General features: G+C 34.6%; 1 protein-coding gene across 1 annotated transcript in view; it reads right to left on the reverse strand.

Annotated features, from left to right (window-relative positions):
• VCL (vinculin) overlaps window positions 1-19,777 on the reverse strand; it is a 104,618-nt gene that overhangs the window by 45,953 nt on the left and 38,888 nt on the right. Inside the window, 1 exon segment of the mRNA XM_051982069.1 lies at window positions 12,940-13,010. Coding sequence (XP_051838029.1) covers window positions 12,940-13,010 — 71 coding nt within the window.

The raw sequence follows: 19,777 nt of genomic DNA on the forward strand, positions 1-19,777 counted from the left end.
CATTTCTTTGATTTTCTAATTTTCATCACTTGGTATGGAAAAATAATATTACTTTATATCAGAATCCCATAATAGCTCAATTAAAAGCACAAACTGGGGAAGGGTCTTGGCAAGACTGGAACAAAGGAGGATAGAATAAGGGATAATGTTGGAAGGATTTGAGGTAAAAAATTGGGGAAAAGAAGCTCATAAGTGACAGTTTATTTTCTGTCCAATTATATTATGATATCATTAAAATATTTATAAAAGACAAAAGGACTACTGAGAAGAATGCTATAAAAACCCAACTCCATGGAAGTCAAATATCAGCAAGCACATAAGGTATTCATATTTTGGGACCTCTTCTCTACAAAGATTCTGTCAGGGTACACACTTATGTTTTTACACTACCACACCAATCATGATTACTCATCTAAATAGTGCTTTGAATTAAAAGTAAGGCTAATTTGGAACTATGCCCAAAGGGCCATAAAACTGCATACCCTTTGATCCAGAAATACCATTACTAGATTTATATCTCAAAAACATCCCCCAAAAGGGAAAAGGAACCAAATATACAAAAATATTATAGAACCTCTTTTTGTGACGAGAAAAAATTGGAAATTGAGGGGATGCCCATCAACTGGGGAGTGGCTAAATAAGTTATGGTATATGAACATAATAGAATACTATTGTTTCATAAGAAAAGCAAGCAGATTTCAGAAAAATATGGAAAGATTTACATGACCTGATGCTACGTGAATTGAGCAGAGCCAGAACATTGTACACAGTAACAACATTGTGAGATGATCAACTATGATAGACTTGGCTCTTCTCAGCAAAGACGTGAGATAGAAAATGTCATTCACGTCCAGAGAAAGAACTATGTCGTCTGAAATCAGATTAAATTCACTACTTTTTTCTTTCTTGTGGTTTTTCCCTTATATTTTGATTCTTCTTTCACAACATGACTAATGTGGAAACTTGTTTAACATGATTGTATATGTATAATCTATATCAGATTGTTTGCTATCTTGGATAAGGGGATAAGGGGAAAGAGGAAGAAAAATTTGGAACTCAAAATAGTACAAAACTGAATATTGAAAACTATCTTCACATATAATTGGAAAAAAATAAGTACCCTCCAAAAAGAAGAAAATTCTAGAAAGAAAGAAAGCAAGAAAGAACACTAATTAAAAGCTAGGGAATTAAATTAAATTACAGTACAAAAGAGAAGAGAGGAAAGAAAAAGAAAAGAAGAAATAGGTATAAGAGAACACTTCTTGCTGAAATTACTCTGATTACTTCCCCTATAGCAGAACTATTCTTGACAAAACTGTGAAGTGAATGAAAACTGTCTTGGGAGCCTCCCTACCTCTTCTTTTAGAATACTCTTTTCACTTGTAGCCTTCTCCTCCCTGCTCTGGAAACAAAAGTTTCCATTCTCTTTTTTATCAAAACCTGAGTCCAAGTTTTGAAAAGGATCCGATAAATTCATTCATACAAAAATATCTATCTGTAACTTAACTAAGAAGGAGTAATGTGTCATCCTTTCAAGTACTGGGAATGGAGTTCAGATGGATTTTGAGACCTTCATACCTCGTAAGCAGATCTTTAAATCTTTCCACTCATGAGTGGCCCCCTATTTATTAGCCTGTTCTTACTCAGAAAGATCCTATAACCACAGGATCACAGAACTGAATTGGAAGAAACTTTAGAGATCATCTATTTCGATATATTCATTTTACAAATAAGGAAAGTGAGACTCAAACATTGTACCCAGTTTTTACAGGCAGTAAAAAATAGAATCCAAATAGGAACCAAACCCTGGGACTCAAGAGCCAGAATTCTTTACACTGTATCAATCTTTACTTCATATGTGATTCTTAATCAATCGATGAGCATTAATTAAGCATCTTCTAAGGCAATGGGTTTATAGAGACAGAAATGAAACTGTTTCTGCCATCCATGAGATCATATTCTTTCAAGGGAATTGTTACTAAAAAATATGCCCCCCAAAATTACAATGTAACTTAGAAGAGAAAACCACCAGCAGTTTAGAGGAACGAGAAAGCTTTCATGGAAATCGTGGCACTGAAGCTGAGTTTGAGGGAAGAAAAAAAAAAACTGAAAACACACCAAGGGATTCTAAAAAGTTGATATGGAGAGAAAACTTTTCCCACATGGTAGATAACCAGTGAAAATCACATAGAAAAAAGAGAGTTGTTTCTTGCATGGGGAACAGCAGGAAGGTCAGTTTAGTGGCAATGAAAAGTACATGAAGGGGAATCATTGACAATAAAGTCAGAGATGTAGACAGGAGCTAAGTTGAAAAAGGATTTCAAGAGGTAAGTGGATACCAGTGACATTCATAGGGAAGCAACATGGTCAGATCTGTGCTTTAGCAGATGAATAGAGAATATCTTATGAAGGGAAAAGATGAGGCAGGGAGACTAATTATGCCTACCTTAAATTTAAAGAAAATAAATAATACTGATAAATATCTTTTCCTTATTAAAGCCTTTTCTTTTCAAAACATATGCATGGATAATTTTTCAACACTGACCCTTATAAAAGCTTGTATACCAAATTTTTCCCACCCTTTCCCCTAGATGGCAAGTAATCCAATATATGTTAAACATGTGCAATTCTTCTATACATATTTCTACAATTATATTGATAAATAGCTTAAATAAAAAAATCTAAAGTTAGGAGTTTGAACATAAAATTATATTCTCTCATTGAGAAGCAGCACAAAATTTGAAAAATCACTGGTGTTTAAATCAATCTGAGTTCTAAATATTATACTAAGTGTCAGACCCAGGATATGACCCTTAACCTCACAGAATCTTGGTTTCTACAGTTGTAAAATGGGGATAACAGTACTTCTATTTTCTAGCTCAGAGGTGTCAAACTCAAGGCCCAGGGCAAAAGCAGCTTGTGAGTGACCCAGACAGTTAAATTTTAACTGGAAAATGACTAACAAAATTAAAGTTGTTATCTGTCTTTCCTTTTTGAAGAGACCAATGACATCATGGATGATGTCTTGACTTGTATATGAATTTGATTTAAGTGAGACAGATCTGGGAAAAGTCATCAGTCTCATTTTTCTTCCCAAATCATCAAAGTCCAGTGGGGAGGACAAGAATCAAGACAAAACTAAACATACAATATAATGTTAATATGGTTTTCTAAGTCAATATGCTGTTGAAAGAAATATTTATGAACAGTTTAATGACCTCTTTTCTATTTGAATTTGAGACCCCTGATCTAGCTCATAGGACTGCTGTGAACAAATAATATATAAATTACTTCTCATCCTCTGGCACTGTATTCTTTCCATTTAGTATTTCTTATTTTAAAAGAAATATTTAAATCATTCTGTTAGTATCCATAGTACCAATCAACATACTTGACTCCAGAAGAAGATATTATTTCTGAGAAAGGTCAAAGATCCTGGCCTATTAGTCATCTGGAAATCTGAGCTAGAGCCACCCCCACAGTTGTGATTCATAGAAGTAGTGGCTGGCAAGTTAGTCTCTAATACATTTAAAATTTATAGAAATGAGGCACCCATGTATTTGGGAACATGGTGAGTGTACACTAGATAGGCTCTGAGTGAGTTCACCACGTAGCAAGTATATAACACGATCAACAGGACAGAGAGCAACAGTAAAACAAATAAAACACAATGTCCCAGCCTGCTTGCTCTCAAATTTAAAAGATACCACTGGCTTCCTCAGTGAATAGCTTCCTGATCTATTCAAGCTGTATGGTACACTGCAAAGAGACCTTCTCATTCTATGAATGTCAAACAGTGATAGTGGAAAGACCTGTATGTGTACACTTAGAAATAGAATTAAAAAACCAGTGAGTCATACTGAAAGCATCCCAAACCACATAAGGGCACAACTCATTCCTCCTTGCCAAGGCATGTATGTGGTGATAGAGACCTAATAAAAAACAAAATCAAAATTCACCAAAAAAAAAAAAAAAAAAAAAAAAAAAACACCCACCAAAAAGCAAAACCCAAAATGCTAATTGATTTATTTTAAATTGGTGAATATAAAGGATCTAGTTTAGAAGTCTATTTAAGGTAAGGAAAGCACAGGAAGGGCAGGAAACAATGTTTCTAAGGAGAGAGTCACTAAATGGTAAATTATTGGACTATATCAATCTATGAAACAAAACACAAAATGAGTTTCCATCTTTTGTGACCCCCTTCAGTGTTAGAAGAGAGGAGACAGAAGGTGCTAAGAATCACACCATTTTTAGACTATGAATGAACGTTTGCTTGCTTTACTGAGGGAGCTCTCAATGTGAAATCCCAATCTAGTGACTAACCTACCTACTAGTGAAGGAAATGAATTCTATCAATTTTGATATTTTAACTATTAATGAAACCCAGAATATAAAAGAAAGCTGCAGTTAAATGGAAGGAGGACCAAACAAAGAAACTGGCAAAAATGATTTTCTTGAGCTTCCACAGACAATAGAACACAGGAAGCACTTGATCATCACATAGTACAAGATTCCAGATAACAGCAAAAAAGGCCAGCATGAAGATAATTGTAGCTCCTGCACAAACATCTTTTGCAAAGGCTAGAGAAATAATTCTAGAAAGAACTTCATCCTAACCTCCAAAATTAAATCACAATGTTTTTGAATAATCAATTACTTCATTGCAAAGAGAAAAGTTGAAAAATATATTTGATGAAAGTATAGTTCAGGAGTAAAAAAAAAAAGAGAGAGAGAGAGTGGCAAAAGACCTGTAGTCTATATAGAAATCTCCTTCCCATATTCTTAAAATGCTCACTTAAATAAAGTTGAGGAATAAGGAAAAGGAAGAGCTGGAACACACTGGACTCAATGAATAAATCACAAAAAAAAAAAAAAAAAACAAGTCAATCTTATTCTAATATACAAGAAATGACTAGCTGATATTGTGATATAACTCAATAGTTATAATAAAAGACAAAACAACCTAGAAACTGCTTTAACCAGGGAAGACATTTGATCTTGATAAGCTCAAAGAGATGGCAACAAAAAGAAATGCCAGTCTATAGTATAAACTCATCTGCAAAATCAGTAGATAAAATACTGGATTTAATCAAAAAACCTATATTCAAATTCTAGCTCTGCCATTTAAAACTGAGTGAGCATAAGATTGTCACTGAGCTTGTCAGTGTCTCAGTTTGCTCATCTGCAAAATGAAAACAATGGACCAGCCACAAAATCTACCTTAAAGAGTTATGAAGATGAAAATGGTGTGTATATATATCCTATGTAGCTATATATACATATATGTATATTACATATGTATGCACATGCACACGCTCATGTACACACATACACACAGTGTTTTGCCAACTGTTATCAAATAAGCCATTATCATGAAGTAACGTTTTTGTCTTAAATACATATGGCTCTTTATAGTTTTTATATTTAGAGAATTATGTGGTCATTTGTATCTTTTTGCAAATACTCTGAGATCTGGAGAATAATCTCTATTCTTCACTTAATTTTGCATGTGCAGAAACAATCCAAGAATTTCAAAACTCTCAAATAAGTTGCTAAATGATCTGATAGGTGAGGCAGCAGAGCCTCCTGGGAAAAACCCTGGCTTGAGCACAGAGAAGCAGGACCTGCATCTGGTTCTGGGTCCTTACCAAAATGGGTGATCTTGCACAAGCCCCATCGTCTCTCTGGGTTTCATTTTCTGCATTTGTAAAAGAAAGGGGATGGATGTGATTTCTGCTGGTCCCTTCTGACTCTAAATACCATCATCATCATTCTTTGAAAATATTTAAGGAAAAAGTCAACAATGATCTGCAAGATCAGTAGTGTTGAAAGCAGAGAGGTGGATCTACGTGACTTCAAATCATCTACATCAGAAATGTCAAACATGTGGCCAAATACTCCCAACTGCAGCCTGGACTGTATTAAAATGTAACTTGGCAATATTGAATAAAAAATAAAACTATGTTAGAATACAGATAATGTTAATATGCAGTTTTCTAAGGCAATATGCCGCCAGCAGAGGCCCTGACTTGTGGTTTAGTGGTCCTATTTCTATTTGAGTTTGACACCACTGTTCTACATGATCCAAGAGATTTTTTTTTTTATTAAAGCTGCTTTTTATTTTTCAAAACATATGCATGGACAATTCTTCAACATTAGCCCTTGCAAAACCTTGTATTCCAATTTTCCTTCCTTTCCCTGATGCCCTCCCCTAGGGGGCAAGTAGTCCAATATATGTTAAACAAGGTAGAAATGTTAAATCCAATATATGCATACATAATTATACAATTATTGTGCTGCACAAGAAAAATCAAATCAAATCTGTTAAAAAAAGAGAGAGAGAGAGAGAGAGAGAGAGAGAGAGAAGCAAAATAAAATGCAAGCAAACAAAAAAAAGTGAAAATACTATGTTATGAACCACATTCAATTCCCACAGTCCTCTCTCAGATGTAGATAGCGCTCTTCAGCACTGAACAATTGAAACTGGTTTGAATCATCTCATTGTTGAAGAGAGCCAAGTCCATCAGAATTGATCATTGTATAATATTGATGTTATTGTGTATAATGATCTCCTGGTTTTGCTCATTTCACTTAGCATCAGTTCATGTAAACAAGAGATAAGATTTTAACTACCCTAGGCTACAGAACTTTAAATATATCAATACATTTCAATGGCTTGATGAACAAGGACTTGGCCATTTATTCTCAACACAACAATGGGTTTTGTGGATTCTTGTGTAGGTTTTCCCATAGAGCCTCCATTGAAAATTTACGCAACATTCTGGAGGCTTTCCTCTATATCCTTTTAAGTTACATAGGAACCAATTTTCTCCAACTTTTCTTTTTTTGCATTATCAACCAAATGATGAGTTTAAAAGTCTTCCTCCAAATCCTTCTGCATTTCATAGGAATCAACTGTCTCTAGGGTTTTTTTGCTCTAGAAACTCAATTAATAAGTTTAAAAATTGTCACCAAAGTTTCTTTTTTAAAATGAAGGGTAAAAGAAATAAGCCAGGAATGATTTCAACATCAAGTTGCTTAGACATGTTCTCCAAGTTGTAAAGATTACTCAGAGTTCACCAGAGGGAAGATCCTGTTTAAAATTTCACAAATTGTTTGATTTGGGGAAGTTTGTGAAAAGCAATGGCATCCAACTGGGCTCAAAGTGGAAAGCTCAAAGGTGAGCTATTTAAAGCCGGAAAGCTTGCTCCAGGTCAAAAAATGCAGAGAAGCAGCTGTCAAACATGAATGAATATTTAAGAAAAACTTGGCCATAAATATTTGAGAACAGTATCTTTTATTATGCCAGTAACAGAAAAGGTCATAGATTCACATAAAACACACACACACACACACACACACACACGCACACACGCACACACACACACACACATGCACTTCTTTCTGTACACAGTTAAGTTCCAGTGCTTATGGCAGCCATGATAATGAATTCTAAATAAAGATACTCCCTTGTCTTTTATAAAAACCTACAAGAGAATTTTAAAATGTGAATTTTGCTGCAAACAATTTCAAGTATTTAGGGGATTTGTTTATTCATTGAGAACCTATGATTTCATTGAAAGAAGAAAAAGATAATTACAGGAGCTGAAGACTTAAGAAATATAAAAACTGGCTATTATTTCAAGTCCAATTAAAGCCAAAACAAGTATGCTTACAAGGTTCTCTTAACAAGAGATTAAGAATGGATGTATTATAGTTCAAGATTTTTGTGTTAAGATATAAACAAAAACTAAAATCTGAAATAGGCCTGTCACCTGGAAATGTGATCAATGTATGGCATCATTCAATAATAACATACTACATAAATGTAAACATTCAGTAATATTCTTTATCAAACCAGCAGAACAATCCAAGGCAGAATGGACTCAAACTGTTTAAGAGGAATAGCAAGGCTAAAAATGAAAGCATTTTACAGTCTAAAATAGTAATATAATTTGCTAGACAAACAGTATTTTGAGCTGGATCTACTGCATTTTAATAGGAGTGGTATTTCAGGCCCAGAGAATAACATGAGCAAAGGTGGAGAAGTAAAAGGCATGCTTGGGGAAGAACAAATCTGTGAAAGAAAGTAGTTGGAAATAAACTGGAACTGCAAGTTCCAACTAGAGGCAAGGCAGGAAGCTACTTGGGCCCAACACACAAGGGGGTGTGGGATTCTTCCTCAGATTATTTTTACTTTTAATGCCACAAAACCTTTTTCTGTGTGGCATTTAATTTATGATAGTCAAAGTATTTATTTTACAATAAGGTAAGTTGCATAGATAGGGCAATGCGAAATTTCAAAGCCTTCAGTGGAAAAACAAAGAGGGAGCACAATAGTAAAGTCTTATCTGAGACACACAAATGGTGGATCTGGTGGAAGCCAAACTGGAAAATCTTGAAAGCCGAACTACTTATACTTTATTCTACAGTTAATGGAAGCCATTGAACAGATCTGAATATGGAGTACTTCGATTGTAACTCTTTGTTACACTGGCAGAGATGTGCAAGGTGGATGGATGGATGGAAGGATGGAGGGAGAAGGAACAAAAAGCCAGATTGAGAGAGGAAAACCTGAACAAACAAACAAACCATGACAACTGGAATGAAAAGAAAAGTGAAAAAAGATGTGAAAGAAATTACAGATAGAATTAATAAGACTTGATTACTGGTTATATCAAGGGAATATAAGGCAATTCAGCAGATGGGAAGATGGGAGGAGGTCCATGAAGGCAGAATCAAAGGAAAAAGGTAAAAAGAGGTGAAAGATATGATAGACAGACCCATAGATAGATTTCTGCTTGATACCCTCAGGATTGTCGATAGTAACTGGCAAAGATGACAAAGAAAAAAGAAAAATGACAAATAATGGAAGGGTTGTGGGGAAACAAGAAAATTAATGCACTATAAGAGCAATAAGTTGATCTAGCCATTCTGAAAAGCAATTTGAAACTACATCCAAATAGAAAGCAAACTGCTCAATACCCGTTGATCTAGCAATACCAGTACTAGGTCCATGTCAAAAAGGGACCAAAGAAAGAAAAAAAGACCCCTTTTTGTACAACAACAATTATGTAACAGCTTTTTCCATGGAAACTAAAGGGTTGCTCTCCTGTTGGGAAATGGATAAATAATGATATGTAAGAAGATATAATTTAATTATAAGAATTTATGAAACAAGTAATATCAGAGGAAACTGGGGAAAATGTCTATATAAACTGATGTAGAATGAAGTGAACACAACCGGAAGGATAATTTTTAAAACTTTAAAATTTTGAAAAATAACAATGATAAACCATAACTCCAGGAGGCAAGCCTACTCACCTCTTGCTAGAAATGTGACAGATTTAAAATGAAGAATAAGCCACACATTTTTTGGATATGGCCAATGTGTATTTTGTTTTGCTGAACTATATTCATTATGAAAGTTTTCTTTTTCTTTCTTTCGTTCTTGCTTTTTTTTTTGGTTTGGCGGGAAGCTGGTAGAAAAAGATAATAAATTCTTATAAAAATTACAAGAGCTGATGACAGCTTTTGTCTGAATAAGAGCTTTAGCAGAATCTATTAATTACTGATCTAATGCAGCTGAACAAGCTAGAGCCATACTCTGAAAAAAAAAAAAAACTATTAAAAAAACTAAAACAACTTTGCTAGTGAGGCCCAATGCAAACAGTTTACTAAGACAGGTCTTAGTAAAGATTGCAGTTTATAGAAGTCAGACCTGTGCCTTACAGTGCCTTATTTATTAGCAATTAAGTGAAAGATGCAATGGAGAGGGAAGGGACTAAGGGTAGAAAAACCAATTGGGAGTCTCTCACAAAATACTAGAGGGAAGTTTATAACAATCTGACCAATGGCGGCAGACACAAGGGAACTAAAGAGCAATATTATGGAAGTAGAATTGAAAAGACTTACAACTATTTGGATGTTGGGAGAAGGGGTGCCAAAGGCCAGGAAAAGAGTCAAGAAGGCTGTCCATCAGAATGACTTAAGAGAATGGTAGTGCTCCTAAAAGAGGTCAAGAAGTCTGGAGGAAAGATGGGGGTAGGGCAAAAGAGAATGTGTTCTGGTTTTGACATGTTAAGCTTGAGATGACTATAGAATATCAAGCAAAACAGTCCAATATGCAAAATATGTAGATAAGGAGAGAGAGCAGGAAGATCAGATGATGACTGAACCAATGAGATTTGATGGGATCATCAAGAAGAGAATGCAGAAAGAAAACAGTAGAGAAACTAAGAGTATCACTGAAGAAGAGATGATGATTCAGTAAAGGAAAGTAAAAAGAAGCAGAGCACTCAGAAAAGAGGGCCAAGAAAAAGCCATTGGGGAGGAAGAGGAAACGCCAATGAGCAAGTTACAAAGTATTTATTAAGTGTTTACAATGTGCCAGGCACAATGTTAAGGACTGGGAATACAAAGAAAGGAAAAATAATTCCTGAGTTCAAGGAGCTTCCATTCTAATAGGGAGAGAAGTCAAGAAGGATGAGACCTTTGGTTCGGCAATCAAGAGATTATTTCTAACCTTGAAGAGCATTGTTTTAGCTTATCATTTGCCTAATAAGCAAGAAAGTTGAGGTAGTGGTACTTATTATCTCCATTTGTTCACCTCTCCTAACAACCCTCTGCAAACTGGTTTCTGACCTCATTCCAAATTACCAATGATCTCTTAATTTCCAAATCCAATGGTCTCATCTTCCCAGCCCTCTCTGCTGCACTGGGCACCTGATCATGTCTCTTCCTCCAGTCTGTCCCCTTATTATGGATGTACTTAAGGTCTCTGCCCTGGGCCATCTCTTTTCTCTCTCCACTCTCTCAATGACTTCGTCAGCTCTTCTAGATTGACACATCATCTACTTGCAGATAAAACCCAGAGAAGTGAGCAGCAGTGCAATGTGGCAGATGAAGAGCTAGCTTCCAAGCCAGGAACATTTGGGTTCAAGTCTTATCTCTGACCTATGAATTTAGGTTAAATCTATTTTTTCTAAAGTAAGAGAATAATAGTCATAGTTTGGAGTCTAATTTTAAGATACAAGTATATCTTTCAGGGTTTCTTTGCATCCATCTCTCTCTCTCTCTCTCTCTCTCTCTCTCTCTCTCTCAATTAACAAGGATTTACCTTCTCTCCTCCCAAACTCCCCCTCCTAAAAAAAATTAAAAACAAAACCATTTCAACAATTAGCAAAAGAAAATCCCACAATAGTCATGTTCAAAAATTGCGTCTCATTCTGCATCTTGAGTCCTTCACTTCTTTGTCAGGAGGTCAGTAGCATTCTTCATCATCAACATCTTCTTTATGACCAGTCCCCTGGAATTATGGTTTCAGTGTTTTGCATATACATGGCTCATCATTGCACTGATCAAAGTTCTTAACTCTTTCTAAGTTGTTATTCTTTACACTTGCTATTGCAATTGCACACATTGTTCCTGGGGTTCTGCTCACTTCACTCTGCATCAGTTCATACATGACTTTCCAGGTCTCTGAAACAATCCCTTCTATTATTTCTCTGGCATATATATATATATACACATCTGACAGCCTCAAAGGGATACTTTCATGTCCAGTCTTTGCGATCATTACCATTTTCCTGGAGGTATTTATTAGGTTGGAAATAACACAGTAAGCTTTCAATGCCATCTGAAATTTTTAACTCAATGAATGATACAGAGACACACATACTTAAGGATTTTGCAGAGCATTTTTAGGGTACAAAACAATTTTAAAACTCTGCAAAAAGGTCTGCAAATGGTCAATGACCCTGGACATGCAGTTTACTGAAGAGTTTCTTCATTTGTAATATTTTGGTCAAAAAATGCAAGTCTCTTACACAAGTTTTTGCTATATAAATAAAAACATGTTCATTGTGAGGTAAGATAAAAAGGCAGACTGATGCAAGATGAATTATATCTTCTTCATGAAGCTTTCTCTGATCTTCCACCTTGCTCCCTTCCAAGCCAAAAGTAAGCCATTCCCCTTACTTTCATCTTTTATTACACTTCCAACTTCTCCTGTGGGAAAATCACATTCTGCTTTGTATTGTGACTCTGAACATTATCTTTCCCACTAGATCATAAACTCCTTGAGAAGAACTATCTTATTCATCTTTACCTCCTCCAGGACCCCCTCTCCCCCCCAGGACCAATCAATACTTGTTCAGCTGAATTAAATTGTACAATATATTAGATTTCAAGAGTCATTTTTTTTAATACTAAGCTGTCAGTACAGCACATTAAAAAAAAATGGAATCACAGAATTTTAGAACACAAGAGTTCTCTTAAGAAAGACCAACTAAGGAACTTCAAAGATACGTCAAAAGAATTCAGTGAAAACCAAAAATTAAGAATAAAACTTTTTGCAAAAATGAAATAGCCTGAGTATGATATAGCAGAAGCATCCATTCAAGATAAAAAATAAAATGAAATTCCAACTTATTATCAAAAAATTATACATTATCTCCTCAGCCCATGGAAATTAGGACTAAAGTCCAGAATGTAGAAGATGATACATACATTCTTGATTTTAAGTCCTAACTCCAATGGGACAATAGAAAATCTGAATGCTACAAACTAGAGTCAAAGGGTAAATTTAACCAACATAAAGCTCTCATGCAGTCTCCAAAGCTTCAGTCAGTTTTGCTAGTTATGTCTAAAACAAAGCAGACTTTCTGCAAAAGCATTTATTGTAGGATTCATGTTCACTCAAGACGCCAAGTGGGATTTTGGAAGTGTCGGATATGAAAAGCAAAACTCAGAGATAATTATGAATGGTAAAAATGTTAATGACGGAAATCAAACCTGAGAATCAAAAGGAGACGTTATGACTCCTATTTTTGACACAACACTGACTAATGGGAATTTTTACCTCCCAAGAATGCCATGAATAAAGCTTCTTAGTAAAAAGTATTTATTTACCCCATAGTAGAATTTTGATTCACTCACTTAATAAATGCTGGTGGCATGTCTCTCTTTAAAATTTGATCCTCAGTTGTCTGAACAGTCTCCTTTCCAACCTAAAAGAGGGGAAGAATGATAATTAACTCTTTAGCTCTAGAATTCTAAATGCTCAGAAAATCTGACTATCACATACATATTCCATGTGCAACATAAACATTTCTATCATCAAAATGTCTCTTGACTCAAATAAAACTTCTACAAAATTGGTTAAATTTGTTAAACCTCCTCATAAAAGCAATTCCCATATAAACTTGACAGGGAAGTGGGGGAAGAAGAGGGAAGGGCATAATAAGCAATGATACCATCATTTCTTTGGTTAACTATATGGAACATTTAAGTCCAATAAGCAAATATCATAATGTGCCTCTAAATTAGTGAGTCAATGATATTCAATAATGTTTCTTGATTAGTCACATTAACCAAATTTTTATACGGATATTTAATTTTAAAATTATGCTGTTATTCCTTATAAGCTAAGTACAACTACCAAACAAGATGACAACATGAATTTTAAAGCCACTGATTCCATAAACAATAAATCCAGATAATAACACAAACTATTAGAAATCACAATAACCCAACTACGTTATGTATTAAACATATGATATCTAGAAGTTCACTATTCAAGAATATAATGACATAATATCCATGTAGGATTTGGATTCTACACCTTATTATAAAGCACTGTACAATAATAATAAAATATTACAAAACATAAATATCTTAATAAATAATCGAGTTAAAACATACCTAATGTAAAGTAAAACAATTTTTTTAAATGCAGATTTACGTTATTTTTAATCCCTGAACCAAATATTCCTTAAATCTGCCATTTAAACTAAATGGCCTAGTAAGGACTTTAAAGAGAAAAACAAAAGAAAGAAAAGAAACAGAAAATGTTTAACTATGAAAGCATTCATTTTAAAAACATCTTAAAATCACAATCAACAATTTTAGGGCACCAGAAGTAAATTAATGTAAATTAATGAATCCAAACCGTTCTCTTTTAAGTTAACTGCTCAGGAATTTGGAACTATGCTCAAAAAGTTATCAAACTGTGTATACCCTTTCATCCAGCAGTGTTTCTACTGGGTTTATACCCCAAAGAGATACTAAAGAAGGGAAAGGGACCTGTATGTGCCAAAATCTTTGTGGCAGCTCTGTTTGTAGTGGCTAGAAGTTGGAAAATGAATGGATGCCCATCAATTGGAGAATGGTTGAGTAAATTGTGGTATATGAAAGTTATGGAATATTATTGTTCTGTAAGGAATGACCAGCAGGATGACTACAGAGAGGACGAGACTTACATGAACTGATGCTAAGTGAAATGAGCAGAACCAGGAGATCATTATATACCTCAACAACGATGCTGTTTAAGGATATATTCTGATGGAAGTAGATCTCTTCGAAAAAAAGAGCTAATTCAGTTCCAATTGATCAAGGATGGCCAGAAGCAGCTACACCCAAAGAAAGAACACTGGGAAATGAATATAAACTGCTTGCATTTTTGTTTTTCTTCCCGGGTGATTTCTATCTTCTGAATCAATTCTCCCTGTGCAACAAGAAAACTGTTCGGTTCTGCACACATATATTGTATCTAGGATATACTGTAACCTAGTCAACATGTAAAGGACTGCTTGCCATCTGAGGGAGGGGATAGAGGGAGGGAGGGGAAAAATCGGAACAGAAGTGAGCGCAAGGGATAATGTTGTAAAAAATTACCCTGGCATGGGTTCTGTCAACAAAAAGTTATTTAAAAAAAAAAAAAAAGTTAACTGCTCAGGAATAGATGGGGAAAACACATATATTCCACTGTGTAATATCCATTGCTTCTATATACAATAGAGCTTTTGTGTCACAATAAAAGCCTTTCAAGTCAACAGCTGGTTCTCCAGAGTTGCCCAGACCAAAAGATGACACAATATTTCCCAATGTATTGTTCACTCTATTTTGTTGAAATAAACCACTCAAGAAGACGAGGGCATTGACTTCATACACAAGGTACACACAACTAGACCAATCACTGATTAAACATAAGCAGAGTAAATCAAGAAAGACCTGTATATATATATAATCCTTTACATGAAAGAATACAGATATAGATATATATGAATATATATATACATATATCACAAATTCCTCCCAAAATAGTCACTCAAATATTTGTTGACCTATTAAAAAAGTGATAAAACTCAAATATAAGAAAGATTAAAATTTTAACAAATTATAAAAGAATTGAAAAGCAAAATGGTCTAGTGGGAAGGGGGCAGACTTGGAAGTCAAGACTTGAGATCATATTGTGCCTCTGAATCACTGGTTATGTGACCAGGAACACCCAATCAATTCTCTAAAATTGAATGTTATAGACAAGCTGCCCATTCAATGTAAGCTTCCAGGTTAGGAATTCCCTATAGTAATGAACTCACAGGTATGGACTTTAAAAAAAAAAAAAAAAGAAAGAAAGAAAGAAAGAAAGAAAAGAAAAGGAAAAAAAAAACTAACATTGAAATAAATTCTTTTACAAGTTTTCCAAAGGGCTACTGGCCCAACATGAGGAAGAAATGCATGATTTGATGGATCCATTATTACAGTGGAATCGGTGCTCCCTCTACTAGGGCACATCTCCATTTTTCCATGCTCTCTCATCCTATGTGATTCTTATCCATGTTTTCTCATAAATCCTCCATGGAGAAGCTAGCTGACCACCTTGTTCTTCCAATACTACTTACCCATGTACGCCTTGGGGTATCCATTATGCTCTCTCTCATTCTCACTGACCAATCTGCCTTCTTTTTCAGGTCTGATTTTCAGTATTCAACAGTGTGATTTCTCACACAGATTATTGTTGATATATTTCAGCCTACTCAAGCACAGGTATCTTCCCATTATCCTTTACCTATCTGTAATTTTTAATTCCTGATTATTATAGTATATAGTTCCTTCATGGAGTTGCTGTAAGGAAAATCCTTTTAAAAATTTAAAGCACTATACAAATGTGAATTATTATTATGATACTTTTACTTTATTATTTATCTATCTTTGGGAATGGAGTATAGTGGGAAAGAAGAAAGAATAAAGACTTATATTTTGAGATTATTTTACTTAGAGTACTTATTTAGAAGGCTATTTAAAAAACAAGTTAAGTGCTAAACACTAAATTTGAGATAAATATTGTAGAATCCATTAGTACCTAATAAGTCTAAGAATGTCTAAGATAAAAAAGAGCACTCTGTCTATTCTTAATGGATTTGGTCTAGTGGTACATTAAATATAATGAATGAAACTATCAAACACTACATTTTAAATGGGAATATTTTGAGGAGGAGAATGTTTTATTAGGACAGGAGTTTGGTACAAGCGAAGGAAGAAAAATAAATCCTGTGAGTCCTAAATCTGCATTCTATAATAAAACTCTAAAATCTTAAAATGGGAAATCATAAAATAGTGTGTCTAATTTAAGCAAACACAATATTGTTTTAGGTAAACCAACTTTCTGTTTCATTTTCTTCTATACTAAAATGATTCTATTCTTCCCCCAAAAAAATCAATTTCTCTCTCTTTCCCTCTCTCCCTCCCTCTCCATTTCCAGCATTTATAAACTTTCTATTTGGCCCTCAGATGGAAATCAAGCCTATCAAATGTAGTTACTCAAGAGAACCAGGAAGGAGACATGAAGACCATCAAGTTTATGCTCCCAGTTTCAACAAGGACAAATCTAAAGAAATTTGAAGTTAGTATATTGGCAACTCATTCCACTTGAGACAATTTAGACTATTAGGAAATTATTCTTGATTTCTAACTGGCATTGTCCCTCTCAGTATGTTTTAAAATTTTTTTCTTAATAATCAGTCTAAAGTAGAAATGTAAAAAAGTGATGTCTGTGCAAATGCCCTTGGGATGCTCATTCCTCTTCTTTTGACTTAAAAGTTTTAAATGATGCCAAACCCTTTAATTTTTCCTTTTTTTTTTTTTTTATTTTAATCTAGAGATGTACATCTGTGATTTTGTTGGTTCAGGAAACTGTTAATGAAACTCTCTCAACCAATTCAGATTAACAACTCTTGTTTCATAAAGTGTCAAAGTGATGCCTGAATAGAGAAGCTTGCCCAGGCCATGCAGCATGTATTAAGAGGTAAAACAAGAACCCAGGTCTTTCTGCTCCAACTCCAGCTCTCTCTCTACTATCCCACTGCTATCTTGCAATATTTCCTGACCTATTTTTTAACTCTCTATTCAACTTTGTCATATTTTTTATGATTTTTTTCTTTAGTTATTTTTATTTCAACTTTTCAATTAACAATCAGTCAGTCAATCTTGAGTAAGTGCCTTCTCCATCCTAAGTACTCTGCCAAGCATTTGGGTTACAAAGAGGCAAAAAACAGTCCTACTTTCACAGGGCTGACAATCTAATAGGAAATAAAAAGTATTTATCTTCTCTTCTTCCTTCTCTCTCCAGCCTCAATATAAAAGAAAAACAAAAACTTTGAGAATAATCCTAATAAGTGACTTGTACATAAGGCAAAGCCTACTAATCATAGGCCTTATCCCTCAAAATCTCAGTAATACTTCAGTAATAATACACAATAAAAAGTACCTACTTGCACTGGGATTTCTAGCCCATTTGGGTACCATCTTTGGCCATGAGTTTTTGTCATGGGCTTCATTCTTATAGTTTTCATTCTATGAATGTCTAGACATCTCTACCACCATTCCTTCTATACTGTATAATGTGATGACCAAGTTAGCACTCTGGATACCTTAGAATCAGCCAGAGTCAGGATAAGCAGAAGTCCTTGGTCTTTAGAAGTAGGATTGAATCTCCGTGACCTTCCTTCTTCATCTCCCGCCCAGAAGTGACCCTGGCTAGTACCTCCTACAATTTTCCAAACGTATGCTAATAGAGTATTGTCCAATCAGTAGATGGCCTTAAATGCTTGGTTGTCTGACCTCAGTGTATGAACTCAAGAGTTTCAGCCCTTTACAATATAAGGCTTTAGCTTGACATTAGCTACTCACACTCTTTTTTCTCACCCTCCTTTCTCTTTCTAGCCATATGACATTGGCCATGGCTTTTCTAATCACAGCCTCTACCTCAAAAACTCCCAGTCATCCTCCAAAAAAAACCTGTGAATCTCCCCAATCCAGTCACCCAAAAATGTCACCTGTGAGTAGAAAATTTATAGCATTCGTTTACTTTGATTGCTTTGGTAAAGAACAAAACAAACAAAAAAGTAAAAACTTATTATACTTTCCTAGTTACTTATTTTCTCAATATTTACTTATTTTGGTTATTATTCTATACCATTAACATGTATTATTTGCTATAAAACTATAAATTCTGCTTTATTACCACATTTTATATGCATTATTACTTTCTAAACTTTTGTGAGTAGTCTTTATTCAGGAAACCAATGCATAAACCCTGGACTAAAGTATGGGGAGGGTGACCTGCCTGAGATGACAGTGACGCAATGACAACTCCCTACCTCTGATATCCTGACTCCCAGACCAGGGTACCATCACCAACGCTGCTTCTGTTGATTCCTAAGTTTATCCTACGTGTGATCAAAAAGACCTTTTTGAATATACCTGAAATTTGAAGTAGTAATTGCAAGAGTCAGAGTTGTCAAGGAAGTGTTTACTGGATAGAAATTTATCCATTTATAAGATAATGTATGTGATTGGCTAACTTGCTTCAAGAACCAGCAATCTAAGAAATATAGATCTTGTCTAATAAATAAAGCTCCAAGTCTCAAAGAAGCAAGTTTAGAAGATCTACAAAACAGTCTAGAAGACCTGTTACTGACTGGCAAAAAAAGGTGTCTTAAGACACCCAAAGTGGGACTTCATCCTTCTAATCCAATTGGTTATTAGCAGTGAGGAAACATATCATATGCCCATTCGAAAACTATCAAAACAGATACTATTTCTATAGCACCCTTCTTTTCCAAACAAAAATGGTTGCATGGCAAACAACTAAAAGAAATTCATTCTCTGAATATTCTGTTTTAATCCTGATAACTAAATTAACAAGCATAGGGCATCATAGTTGACAAGTGGGAAAAATATTTTATTAGATAAGTATCATAAGGTATTGGAGGAAATATGATTTGTAATATGAAATAGCGGTCTATGGTGAAATAGGTCTGCAGTAATTCTCACAAATATTATCACTGTGCAGGCCTCCAGATCAAGTCCTTGAGTTGCTTAAATTAAATTTTATTATGTACTATTCCTGAAGAGTATTTCATTTCCACTATATCCTTCCTCCCTTCATTCATTCATTTAACAAGTAAATAATTAGGAATGTCTAAAAATGGCTTCTCTGATTTGTTAATTTCCTCATCTGAAAATTGAAACTACACTAAGTGATTGAAAAGGTCCCTTCCAGGGCTATGAATCTGTGACCCAAAAATCCACTTAGAAGAGTGGATAACCTAAAGAGCTTTCGATTGAAATGTTAATCCCATATTCAGTTATAACTTACTTCCTGTATATTTCCTCTGTATCCTGTCATTATGTAAATCAACTACAAATTGGATATTTAATTCTTCAACTTTAAAATAGAGATAAAAAGCATTTTCATTCCCACAGGCAGAAGGGCCTAGGAGCTAAGAAGGAAATGGGCCCATGAGAAAAAAGGAAATAAGCTAGATTTATAATAACATAAGTTCTGATCAAGGGAAACAATAGAGACATCATAATAAGTAAAAAGAAATCTTTTATGAAGGATTCAATCAATTGTAATGCAAATGTGCATTTAAATTTTGCTCTAGTGCCAAGAGAAATCTGGCATTACTGGTTCTGCACACTTCTAAATAAA

The sequence above is a fragment of the Antechinus flavipes genome, chromosome 2 (genome assembly GCF_016432865.1).
Source record: "Antechinus flavipes isolate AdamAnt ecotype Samford, QLD, Australia chromosome 2, AdamAnt_v2, whole genome shotgun sequence".
Taxonomy (NCBI): domain Eukaryota; kingdom Metazoa; phylum Chordata; class Mammalia; order Dasyuromorphia; family Dasyuridae; genus Antechinus; species Antechinus flavipes.